Raw genomic sequence first — 13,269 nt, 5'->3', positions numbered from 1 at the left:
ACTGCTCCGATGTTTGTTTCGTAAACAAGTAAACATAATATTCCCACCATATGTACACAGCAGTGTGTGTGAGTGTATGTCACACAACATAGTCACAAAGAGCATATTTGCGGTATTATGTGTGATGAGGTGGCAAGGCAAAGAAAGAAAAAAAGGCACGATGACAGCAGCAAACAACACTATACTTTGGCAACATATTCGTTCAACACCTCACCTCTTCTTGCCTTCTGGCAACCAGAAAAGAAAAAAAAATTACGAAGAAAGGTTTCGTACCAGCCATGAACCAAAACACCGCAATGTTTGTCGCAACCCCGAGGGAAAATGCTGATTTGGGAAATGTAATTTGTCCTGTTTTTTCCTGATGCGAACAACTACAAAGAACTACAAACCTAGTTGACACTCAAAATAACGAAAACAAGCAGTTTTTGAAGCGTATTTCTTGTTCAAAACAACTTTAATGCTAATTAGCTCTAAATGAATGGAAAACTAGCACCAAGTTGGCATTAAAGTAGCTCTAAATGACATTATAGGGCCAATTTTCGCAATCTTATCGAAAATGCCACCTTAACGGTCCACCACCTTCATGAATCTGCCCGTAACGACCTGCAAACGACGTAGACCTGGTCCTCCCCACTCGGATCGCCATAAACATAAGAAAGCAACATTTCGCAAAATATTTTCTTTCAAAATGGATTAACACTTCATTCGTTGGCCTGGCTGAAGAACAAACGAAGCGGGCGCCTTATTAATTATTCATTTCCGACGACGGTCGGTGGAAGGCCCCTGGTCCATTATTGCGTTCGTCCCCGGACGACGGGCCAGCACAAACAAAAGCTCAGCATTAGATATTGAAAATTATGACCGGCAGCCCGGCTGCGGTGGTTTAGATAAGAAAATGAAAAGGATTTTTTTTCGTTTTTCTATTCATTTGGATGGTGCGTGAAGCCTTTTTTTTTCGGCGAGTATAATTTATTCAAAATTTAAAATCAAGTGTTTTTAAGCAAGAGAAAATTTCAAGATTTTGAATTTTCTATTGCTTGCTTTCTAATGATAACCAGAAGCTCTCCGGTTTAATTTGATCAAAAGTGCTGCAGATTGCCGGTTGAAAGATGCTGTGTTTAAAGGGGGAAGAAGCATCCATGAAAAATTAATTAAAAGTAGAAAGAGCTGGTGCTTCTTCAGATGTTAGGCATGATAAAAAAAACTCAAATTAAATAGTATGTAAATTCTATTTTTAAATAATAATAGTTATTATAATGAAAAAATATTGCATGATCAAAAATCATTTGACCCCTTTGTAGAATAAATTTTCAGTTACAGAAAACTTTTCCAGCAGCATCGCACCTGATATCGACACCGTTTTCAACCTTCACCCCGAAAATGCATGACTTGGCAGCTGAGTGCAAGTACTCGAAGTTTTATTTTTATTTTACTTTTCCACTGCATCTCAAGGAAGAAAATGTTGCACGTGCCCCATCTGCTACTGCTGCTGCTCCTCACGCCAAGGTAAAGGAATAAAAATCGGAAAAATATGTTTCCTCGCAAGCCAAAGTCAAGCACTTTTGAGGATCGATGAGAAAAAACTTATCTTCCAGGTTGTAAATTTTCCCTCCAAGAACGTGCTGCAATCTGCATTTCAAAAAGGTGCACTTTTGAAGAAGGCCATTTGTACCAAAAAGTAATTCAATTGATATTGGCCCGAATGTGTGCTCTAAGTTACGATATCACCACACTGCTTACCCCCTCGAAAAAAAAAATCACCCAGATCTAACCGATATTATCGACATTGTTCGGACGAGATTGAAACCGGTTCTTGAAGCAGACTCAAATTGTTGTTGGTGCAGCTCAAAACTACGAAAGAATTCATTTATTAGGTTTAAGTTTAGAATAAACGTTTTCTCCACTCACATTAATGGTTTATCTCCTATTCCGTTCAATCCGAACAAGTTCAAACTCTTACAAACTCTCCTTTTCCCAGCCTAAATAGAAGCTAATTAAGATAAATTGAACAGGATTATAGTAGCGAGTACTTACAAGTACAAAATCAAAAATATAGTTTAAGAAATTCAGCTGGATAATTAAAGTTTTAAGCAAAGTCTTCTCGAGCACGTCTTTACAAAGCAGCAAGTAGATTTTTTGTGTTTTCTTCTTTTCGTCGAGCCAGTAGTCGTCGCGCGGCCGCAGGAACTCGCCAAACGCAGCTCATCAGTTTTCGGCAGGGCTGCTGCTACAGTCTGGCGCGCCTAATCCGGACTGCGGTGCTAACAGACATAATTAATTGCAAAGTTTTGGGTTACACCATCATAAGCTGAATTCCGAGCGTCCTATCAACGAATTAATTGATTGAAACAGCTCTGATTCAGGGGGTGGGATCGCTCCAACCAGTTGATCAGCCCCCCATCTCGACCATAAACAGTTTTGGGGCGTTCGCAGGCTATCGCAGCAGGGGCTGAAACTTTATCAGCTGTCAGATTAATAAATTGTCCCACATTAGTTCCACACCAGACTGCGAAGCTTTAATGCCACGCAGACGAACTCACGCATTCTATGTAGAGCAAACACACATGTATAAGTGCAGGACAAAATGGAGTAAAATGTTTGAGGTGTTGTCATTAGGTGTGAATTTGGTCACGGATTTAAAGTGTTATTACCAGAGGTGAATTATTATAATTATCACCATTAAAATGCTAATGCTAGATTTGTGATGGTCACAATGAGAATTTTTAGGTTTTCTAAAGTTTCAGATTCAAAAACAAAAATTTAAGTACCCAAAAAAATATAGATCATCGGTCATCTACTTGTAGCTAAATTTTCACATAGAGCGCATATTTTATAATATAAAATATAATATATGTGTGAGGATGTGTGTCTAAACTCGTGTTCCTGAGAAAATTATATACGGGTCATTCCACCTGAAGTGTGCAAGAAAAAATGCAAATTTGGAAATTACCATCTCCGATTCTGCTCAAATTTGGCAGAGCTGTTGAGACTACCAAAACATGCAAAAATCCCGAATTTCATCAAAATCGGACCACCCCCTCCATTTTTGTACCCTTCGAAAAAATCGACTTTTTGGCGATTTTTGAGGAAAAAACCTATCTTTGAACGGCGATAGCTCAGGAACCACAAATCTTAGAGGGTCGGTCTTAAACTCAAATTTGAAGGAAATTGGACGTAGAATCCATTTCCGTGATCAAAATTTTGATTAATTATTTTTTTCTACCTGTATTGCGCAATTGAAAACTTTAAATGGCCGTATCTCAAAACAGCCCTATTTATTTTTTTAATTTGACATCACCATTGTGTTCCCCGGCCAATTTTACATAAGAATCACTTATCGACAAAAAGTAATATGTTTCGTTCCAGAGATATCGATTTTTAATGTTTTGAGTATTTGAAATTACCTACACGCAAACGAGAAATCCGTGAGGGTGGCCCTCCCGAATCGAATTGAACGGGACAACGCTCAAATCGTACGGAAATCCCTCACGCTCAAAACAAACTTTGTAGTTCACGCATACCATTACAAGAAAAGCTTTCAATTTTATTTAGCAAACACCATACACTCACGCGCAGTTGCATCTAACAAGTCGGTGATGAGTTGATGTATGCGTGCGTGCTTGTTTCAGTCAATCAGCACAAATTCATCTATCAGGGAGGTGGAAGATTGACATCACTCAAACCAATTGTTTAATTGTTGAATTGTTTAATTGTTTAATTGTTTAATTGTTTAATTGTTTAATTGTTTAATTGTTTAATTGTTTAATTGTTTAATTGTTTAATTGTTTAATTGTTTAATTGTTTAATTGTTTAATTGTTTAATTGTTTAATTGTGTAATTGTTTAATTGTTTAATTGTTTAATTGTTTAATTTTTTAATTGTTTAATTGTTTAATTGTTTAATTGTTTAATTGTTTAATTGTTTAATTGTTTAATTGTTTAATTGTTTAATTGTTTAATTGTTTAATTGTTTAATTGTTTAATTGTTTAATTGTTTAATTGTTTAATTGTTTAATTGTTTAATTGTTTAATTGTTTAATTGTTTAATTGTTTAATTGTTTAATTTTTTAATTGTTTAATTGTTTAATTGTTTAATTGTTTAATTGTTTAATTGTTTAATTGTTTAATTGTTTAATTGTTTAATTGTTTAATTGTTTAATTGTTTAATTGTTTAATTGTTTAATTGTTTAATTGTTTAATTGTTTAATTGTTTAATTGTTTAATTGTTTAATTGTTTAATTGTTTAATTGTTTAATTGTTTAATTGTTTAATTGTTTAATTGTTTAATTGTTTAATTGTTTAATTGTTTAATTGTTTAATTGTTTAATTGTTTAATTGTTTAATTGTTTAATTGTTTAATTGTTTAATTGTTTAATTGTTTAATTGTTTAATTGTTTAATTGTTTAATTGTTTAATTGTTTAATTGTTTAATTGTTTAATTTTGACATTTTGACATTTTGACATTTTGACATTTTGACATTTTGACATTTTGACATTTTGACATTTTGACAATTTGACAATTTGACAATTTGACAATTTGACAATTTGACAATTTGACAATTTGACAATTTGACAATTTGACAATTTGACAATTTGACAATTTGACAATTTGACAATTTGACAATTTGACAATTTGACAATTTGACAATTTGACAATTTGACAATTTGACAATTTGACAATTTGACAATTTGACAATTTGACAATTTGACAATTTGACAATTTGACAATTTGACAATTTGACAATTTGACAATTTGACAATTTGACAATTTGACAATTTGACAATTTGACAATTTGACAATTTGACAATTTGACAATTTGACAATTTGACAATTTGACATTTTGACATTTTGACAATTTGACAATTTGACAATTTGACAATTTGACAATTTGACAATTTGACAATTTGACAATTTGACAATTTGACAATTTGACAATTTGACAATTTGACAATTTGACAATTTGACAATTTGACAATTTGACAATTTCTAGAGTGTTTTATTTTTTGGAAATGTCCTATAAGCTGCTGTGTATCATATTTTTATAGAACCTTTTCAAAAAAAATCTAGATTTTGATATTTTGAAAAAGAACTGCAAAATTTTAAAATTTATCTATCTTTGATTTATAATTCAAAAATTTTAAATATACGTAGCTCAGGGGATGACCCATATCAAACCAAACAGAAATCGTGGTTTAGGTACTGCCCACTGCCAAAACTTCTTAAAGCTCACTCACACACACTCATAGCGTCCGTCGCTCTCACTGACGGCCCGTCAAATCAATCGTTTTGCCAGTTTTGCTTTTGAGATTTTTTTGCGGTCTTGTGACGACATGGAGAAGTAAATTTTGAAGAAACCAATGTAAAACTCGGTTAAAGAATATGACTTGTCAAGCAGGTAAGCTAACGTTTTCGTTTTGAGATCAAAGAATAGTCGAATTCTGACTTCTGAGTATCGAAAATGGAGTCAGGAAAATGATTGTGTTTTCTTGTTTTTGCAGGTTGCCGGCTCGGTTGCTGGCCCAGGAAACCTTTAGAATGCTGCTCGTGGGGGAAAGTTGGAGTAAAGTCGAGAGGTTTGACCATGACGATGTTCCAGCTACCGGTCAAGAACGAATTGGTGGTGAGCAGAAGTTAGAACCGCGATAGCGTCGGTCAAAGATCTTTTCTGGGCATGATCGGTGAAGTGCATCTTACGAGCAACGAGTGCAGCAGTGAAATTATGTGTGGAATTTGTTGTACAGTGATGTTTTGAGTAGAGGTTCATGAATAAAAAGTCGAAAACAAAAAACAACCGCTTTTTACTGCAGAAAAAACAAGAGTAAGAAGAACTTTCTTGGTACACACATACACACGCAAAAACAATGCTCACCAATACTTACACAACAAACGACACCGGGTGAACACCAATACAAATAAAAAAATGTTTCATTGTGTGTGTGTTTTCGGTTTCAAAAGCTTAAAATAATTCTTGCGGGTTTCCCTCGCAAGCTTCGTGCGGTATTTCTCGCCTGTCCGTGCGCGGAAGGATTTCTCGCTCGATTCGAGAGGGATTCCGCACGAATTTCCTCCGATCTCGGTTGCGTGTACATCAGCTACACTCGCCGCATCTGTTAGAAGCACACAGGCGCGCTGTTAAATAATTACTACCTGGCAATTTATTGAAATAAGATTTCATAAATAATCTTTAGCAAATTTATCTGAAATTTATTTTATACCTCTTTAGAAAACTGGTGCGTAATCTTAAATTAAAAAAAATATTAGTGTACGGTGAATTTGTGTGCTAGCCTACAGGACAGAACAAGAACGACACGCAATACAGGGCAGAATGGAATTCCGGTAAAGCTAGCAGGAAATTGCAATTGGTCTTGTAGTAACACTTGAGAAAATGTCTACAATACATTATCTGGTTAAAAAAAATAAAAAAAAACTCATTGATATGTTGCATACTCGCGAAGAACGATTAAGGAGGAGGGTTTCTAAAACGTATAAAACTAAAAAATGTAAGAAAATCACGAATTTTGATCTGATTTATTATCTGATAAAGATCAAATTCAGTAGTGTTGATTTCGACACCGGCCGAACAATAATCTTTTTTTGTTTGTTAATCATTTCGAATTCTTGGAAAACAAGAATTGAATATGATTCAAATAATCGTAAGGCAGATTTTGGGGTTTTTTGCTGAATGGCACTATTTCGCTACTGCACATGGCAAAAACCTTAGAGCCTGTTTCCCGTTTTACTTCGAGTGGACTGTATTTTTTCTCGATTTTTCGGAGTGTTTCTTTCCGCGAACGGATCGAGTAAAAACGCGCGCGTCTTGCCTTTTCTGTTACACGCTAAACTCTGTTCCTTTATTTTGGCTCAATCAAGTACACGGAAAAATATACACGTCAAAGTTTTTGCACAGAAGGTGCACGTCTATTCAAACACGTCGAACATCCTCCCACCTTGAAATGCCAACATTTCAATTCGCCATCCTTGCTCTTATAGATTCACTCTGCTTCAAGACACCGCCAACCACCCATCCGAACTCAGTTTCTCGAAGCGAGGGCAAGTTCTCCGCCAGCGTGATTTTCCCAGACTTGATCAGGTTCCAGAACAATCCAGCTCCCAAGAGCATATCAATCTGACCTGCCGAATTGAACCTTGGATCGGCGAGTTCAATGTTTGGCGGCAGGTTCCAGCTTGTGATGTCGACTGATTCCGGCGGCAGGTCAGCGACGATTCTCGGAGTGACCAACAACTCTAGCTCAGTCGAGAAATCGGAGACGCGGGACTTCATCGTCGCTCGGACCAAGTTGCTGATCCTCGTTTGGCTTTCGTGCAAACCACTAACCTGGTAGTTGGCACGCTCCTTCTTGATCGCCAGTTTGTTGGCAAATCGTTCCGTGACGAAGTGGTGCTGCGACCCGGAGTCTATGAGCGCCCGACACAAGTGCGGGCCGCTGCTTCTGCCGTTGACGAGTACGACGGCGGTCGAAAGAAGGGTCTGTTTCCTTGCTGGGCCTGGCCGGCGTTTGTCCGTTGACTTCGGCGCAATCGGCGCCGGCGAAATCGGGACGACCATCTGCTTCTTCACTCCATCAGTGTGGAGCATGGTGTGATGCCGCTTGCCACAGATCTTGCAGGTGCTCATGGAAGTACAAGCTGCCACGCGATGTCCTCTCCTCAAACAGTTGAAGCACAACCCACATTTCCGCAAATGGTTGTACTTCTCGTTGACGGATTTTCCCTTGAACTGCTCGCACCCGTTCAAGCCGTGTTGCCGGTTGCATACGGAACACTTCTGCGTACCAGCTATCAGCATCGCTACCGATCTGTGCGGCTTCACTTTTTCCACTGTTTCACTGCACTGCTCCACCACCTCCAGAACTCGGCACTGCTCCTTTAAGTACGCGATCGTGGCCGCGTAAGTCGGTAGCTCTCCGGCTTTTCGTTGCAATTCCCACGCCAACCGCGTCTCCTTGTCCATCCGTGCTGCCAGCAGGTTCATCAGCATCTGCTCACCCAATCCGTCGACAGGAAGTTGCAGATTCTTCAACGCCTCGATGTGCTTGACGCACGTGTCAATCAATTTCCGGAACGCGACGGCGTCGTCATTTGTGATCTTCGGCAGATTGAACAAAGCTTCGATGTGCTTGTCGATAATCACTCGCTTGTCCTCGTAGGTTTCCACCAAGAGAGCCCACGCTGCCTCGTAGTCGTTGTTGTTTATGATGTCCTGGTCGATCACGCCTTCCGCCTTCCCAACCAGCGAGTTTCGAAGGTGGTACAGCTTCATCGACGGAGCCTCGCCTTGGTACCGGTCCATCACGCTCCTGAACATGCACTTGAACGAGAACCAGTTCTCGCAAGTGCCGTCGAACTTTGGCAAGGGCACACTGAGCGGCGGCAGGTACTGCGTCACAAGCGCACCCGCGGGGGCGGCCGCGACGAGCGCGGCGCTCGGCTTTGAGAGCCGTTCGATCAACTCGTTAAGCTGAATCGTCAAACTGTTGTGCAACGTCTCGAACTTTAAGTAGCACGCCCGGTGCTGCTTCTCCTGCTCCGGAGTGAGTTCCAGTCCGTAGATCTGGTTCTGGAACGCATTAAACTCACCGTAGCAGGCCTCCACCGTCTTCAACTGCAGCTTCAAGAAGTGCAGGTTCTGGTTCGGTTGCTCGGTGCTCGAATTGATGGCTGCTTTCACTCGGTCCAGCTTTTCCGCCACTGCGTTCCGCTGCCGCATGAGCACCTTCTGCTGCTCCTCCATCTTCCGAGCTTCCTCCTTCCGCCGCTGTTCCTCAAGCTGCTTGCTGATCGGCGTAACCGGAACCACTTTCACTTGCTTCTCGCTCTTTTGAGCGTTACTTTTCTCTTCGCTTTTTCCGGGGGTCTTCTTCTTCGACGTCTTCTTACCACCTTTGGGCGTTCTCAAAATCATCCGTCATGCCCGTCGCTAGGTGGGGCTACGCCTCGACGCTCCTCAAACACACTCACACGCGGGCACGTCGGCCGCGCGATCGGATCGGATTTCTCCGTCACTTCCGGACCCCTTGTCCAGTCTTTCGGAAACTTTTTCCGATCTTCCGGAGCACTTCCCGGTCTTCCACCAGCACTGGCTGTCGGATCGCGCACTTTTCACAGCGTGGGTGCTACGCCCTCGACATTACACACACACGCGCATACACGGACACGTCGACCGTGATCGCAATCGGATTTTCCGTCGAAAATCCGTCAAATTCACTCCCGGAACACTACTCCAGCATCCGGCTCGTGTAGGACCACAATGTTTCCCGTTTTACTTCGAGTGGACTGTATTTTTTCTCGGAGTTTTTCTTTCCGCGAACGGATCGAGTAAAAACGCGCGCGTCTTGCCTTTTCTGTTACACGCTAAACTCTGTTCCTTTATTTTGGCTCAATCAAGTACACGGAAAAATATACACGTCAAAGTTTTTGCACAGAAGGTGCACGTCTATTCAAACACGTCGAACAGAGCCCATGAACATTATTTCATCTGCTACATCCAGCACTAGATTTGTTCTCGTTCAAATAAAAGATGAAATAAAAGAAATAATATGATAAGGTGAAGTAGCAGGAAAAAGATAAAAAATAATATAAGAATGATAAATTTTCGAAAATTGTATTGTAAAAACTCTGTAGCATTTGCAAATAAACGTCAAAAGTTCGACTTTACTTAATATGGTTCAATGACACTGAGATCAGAAAAAAACAGTGCATTAAAAATAATTGCTACGGCCTAAATATTCCTTAAACAAAAAATAGATTGTATTAGTTATTTCAAAATCGCATAAAATTATAAAAATAATTCATCTCCCATAATACCAGGTAGTAATTATTCATCAGCACGACTGTGTGCTTCTAGCATATGCGGCGAGTGTAGCTAATTTAGGTAATCTCAAATACTTAAAACTTTAAAAATCGATATCTCTGGAACGAAACATATTCCTTTCTGTCGATAAGTGATTCTTATGTAAAATTGGCCGGGGAACACAATGGTGATGTCAAATTAAAAAAATAAATAGGGCTGTTTTGAGATACGGCCATTTAAAGTTTTCAATTGCGCAATACAGGTAGTAAAAATTATTAATCAAAATTTTGATCACGGAAATGGATTCTACGTCCAATTTCCTTCAAATTTGAGTTTAAGACCGACCCTCTAAGATTTGTGGTTCCTGAGCTATCGCCGTTCAAAGATAGGTTTTTTCCTCAAAAATCGCCAAAAAGTCGATTTTTTGGGAGGGTACAAAAATGGAGGGGGTGGTCCGATTTTGATGAAATTCGGGATTTTTGCATGTTTTGATAGTTTCAACAGCTCTGCCAAATTTGAGCAGAATCGGAGATGGTAATTTTCAAATGCTGTTCCGCTTCAGATGGAATGACCCATACGAGGTTTCTATCTTTGGTAAATGTAATCTGTTTAGTTCACGAGATGGTAATATTTGAAAGAAAGAGTTTAATAACTACTTTAAAACGTCCAAGCAAGTGCTATTTACTTTAAATTGAATTGTGGTCCCATTATGTTTCTTCACAATTTTCACGAAAAAAGCGAAACTATGGGATGGGGACAAAGTTAAAAATGATGAAGATCGGGATTTTTGCTTATTTTGTTAATAAATCATTTGTTTAGAATTTCGCTACTTAGCTATTTTTCACAATTTGTTTTTTCATACCAATCTCCTTGCAATTTTGAGTGCTGGTAATAGAAAATGGGAATGGTGATGTTCAAAAATCTGTATCTTGAGAAGGGATTTCTTGATCGATACGGAGTCTTTGTCAAATTATAAGGATAAACAAATATATTTATAGATGCAAAGAATATTTGCTTCAAAATGGTGTAAAATCTGATACCGCAGATAAAACTTAAAAAAAAGTTTGCTGGATGAAATCTTAAATATTGCCTAACAAAATTTCAAAAATCATTTCCAGATGCAAAATGAAATTTATGAAATACATACTTTTTTATAGTTTTTAAGTTAGGGTTTTTTACGATTTTTTTGAGTATTTTTCAATTTTATAATAGATACTTCACAAAGAAAAAGCACATTTAAAAAAAAGTCTCGAATGCTGAAAAAATCCTTGATCTAGTTGATCGAACTGCTGGTTATTGTGGTACAGCTTCTTAAAGTTAAAAATATTAGCCCTCGTTTTTTGTTGGTTGATTTTCCAATGATAAAAATTAGGCTTTATGAAATTTTATATTCTTTAAAATAATTGAAAATTTTAAGAATCAAGCTCAACATTTAAAAATGTAAAAAAGGTGTTTCAACCCCCTCTTCAAAAATTTATCTAGATTCTTAAATTAGAAATTATTAAAATAAAAACTACGTGATCTTCCGCAATTTTTGCCTTCCTCAACCAAATAAGGAAAGGCTTTAAAATCACTCGAAACGTGAACTTCGTATTTTGCCCTCGTAGACCCACCTTCACGTATACATATCGACTCTGGAACAAATTCTGAGCAAATGTCTGTGTGTGTGGTTGGATGTTTATCAAAATACTAGCATTCGATTATCTAGGGACTGGCTGGACCGATTATGTCCGTTTTAGACTCATTCGTTCCGTCTTGAGGTCCCATAAGTCTTCAACAGTTCAAAAGTTATGCTAGAAAACCACTTTGACTGAAGTTCGGAAGATTGTAAAAAGGGCGGTTTTCATGAGAAAACGAGTTTTTTTTCTAAATTAAAAAGGTACTTAAAAGACCTTTCCAATGAGTCAAAAATATTGAAGATCTATCAACCCTATCAGAATTTATAAGCACATAAGTTTTATTTATACACTTTTTTTGAAACCGGATCCCAAATATTTCGATGAAAACGTCGTCCGGATCTATCATGCAACCCATCGGTAATCAAAAGACCGACAACCCTAACAAAAGTATATTAATGTGAGCAAGGAACCAACAACGTTTTTTAAAAAAACTAAAATAAAAAATGCATATTTCTTGAAATTTAACTATTCTATTAGTGATACAAATTGTCCATATCATAACCTAAAACTTTTCCCAAAACACCAAATCGCTCAAAACTTGTGCTTGATAAAGAGAGTTGGTTTCAATGTTGCGCTTTTTTGTGTACGATTTTACCAAAAAATCAAAGGAATAAAAGGTGCATGTCATGTTTATGTCACAGACATGACCAGTATGACAAAGAACATTACTAGTTAATAAAAATACAGAATTTTTTACGATTCTGTATTAATTTTGATTCTTGTACTCAATATAAAAAACCATAAAAACCATCAATCCCTGAACGCGGCTGATCATTTCTAATTGAGTCCATTTCCCGCCAAAATATTAAAAATAACATTATTTAATCCACCTTTAAGTGGACCTTCCCCAAAATAAAACTTTATATAGTGAATTCATCGTTAAAAAGAAACATCCTCTTTTTCAATGTTCAGGCTATTTAACTTCACTGCTCTTATCTTTTGATAAGGTTGTGTGATCTTCAGGCTCATCGGAAAGGTTTTTCGATTATCCATCCAATGAAGGGTCACATGACATTTCGGAAATCATTTTGATCAAATTATTTGAGATCCACCCTCCAAAAAGTGTAAAATTATCTTAACTGTTCATAACTTTTGATAGGGTTATCAGATCTTAATCATTTCGGCTCACTAAAATGGTCTTTTAATTACCTTTCTTAAAATTCATAACATGACGATCTTACAAAAACACACTTTTTACAATATCTCGGTCTTTAATCAAAATCGTTTTTTCAGTATAGCTTTTGATGTACTTTACAAGTAAAATACATTTAAAATAAATGAATCCTTGAAAAAGGCAATAAATTTGCCGAAACGTCAGAAATTGAAACAATACATTGTTTTCACTGCTAAATGACTGAAAGCCGAAAAACCAAATCCAAAATTGTAGAGTAACAGTCGAGAGCATAACTACTTTTAAAAAAAATAAAAAAAATAAAAGAACTAGAAATTTGAAATGAATGCATAACTTTATTAAATGAAAACAAAAAACGAAATAATTATGGTTTTATCCCAAAAGCTTCCAAATACTGTTTGAATTTTCCAAACTCACTCTATGCATCACTACTGACATTATATCATCCCAGTCTGGTCCCACTCGCTTCACGTGCAAGAACAAAAGCGCTGAGCAAAAGCACAATTTCCCTTCCTCGAAAAAGCCCCGTTGTCCTGTTTGGCTTATAGAGTTTGGCGTTCCAGTTCGTTGGCCAGCCAGCCAGCAGCGACAGAGTCGATTTCCCATGAGGGAGGGAGGACTGTAAGACAAAACTAAACCATCCGAAC

The 13,269-nt window shown here is 37.7% G+C and overlaps 1 protein-coding gene and 2 long non-coding RNA genes across 3 annotated transcripts; 1 reads left to right on the top strand and 2 right to left on the bottom strand.

Moving 5' to 3' along the window:
- Positions 1-1,790: 1,790 nt before the first annotated feature.
- LOC120421417 (uncharacterized) lies at positions 1,791-2,262 on the bottom strand. Its single transcript, XR_005605982.1, has 3 exons — positions 2,035-2,262; positions 1,909-1,979; positions 1,791-1,851 (listed from the first exon to the last, which is right to left on the bottom strand). It is a non-coding gene; the product is annotated as an uncharacterized LOC120421417 (long non-coding RNA).
- Positions 2,263-5,014: 2,752 nt separating this feature from the next.
- LOC120421427 (uncharacterized) lies at positions 5,015-5,791 on the top strand. Its single transcript, XR_005605984.2, has 2 exons — positions 5,015-5,395; positions 5,499-5,791. It is a non-coding gene; the product is annotated as an uncharacterized LOC120421427 (long non-coding RNA).
- Positions 5,792-6,964: 1,173 nt separating this feature from the next.
- LOC120421426 (uncharacterized) lies at positions 6,965-8,923 on the bottom strand. Its single transcript, XM_039584638.1, has one exon. It carries the CDS (start codon positions 8,921-8,923, stop codon positions 6,965-6,967), a length of 1,959 nt encoding a protein of 652 aa, XP_039440572.1.
- Between the last annotated feature and the right edge of the window lie 4,346 nt (positions 8,924-13,269).

This window comes from Culex pipiens, chromosome 1 (genome assembly GCF_016801865.2).
Source record: "Culex pipiens pallens isolate TS chromosome 1, TS_CPP_V2, whole genome shotgun sequence".
Taxonomy (NCBI): domain Eukaryota; kingdom Metazoa; phylum Arthropoda; class Insecta; order Diptera; family Culicidae; genus Culex; species Culex pipiens.
This window is presented reverse-complemented; position numbering and strand designations above follow the sequence as displayed.

Excerpts from the sequence above, each read along its gene's own strand:
- LOC120421426 (XM_039584638.1), bottom strand. The coding sequence starts at position 8,923 with ATGATTTTGAGAACGCCCAAAGGTGGTAAGAAGACGTCGAAGAAGAAG.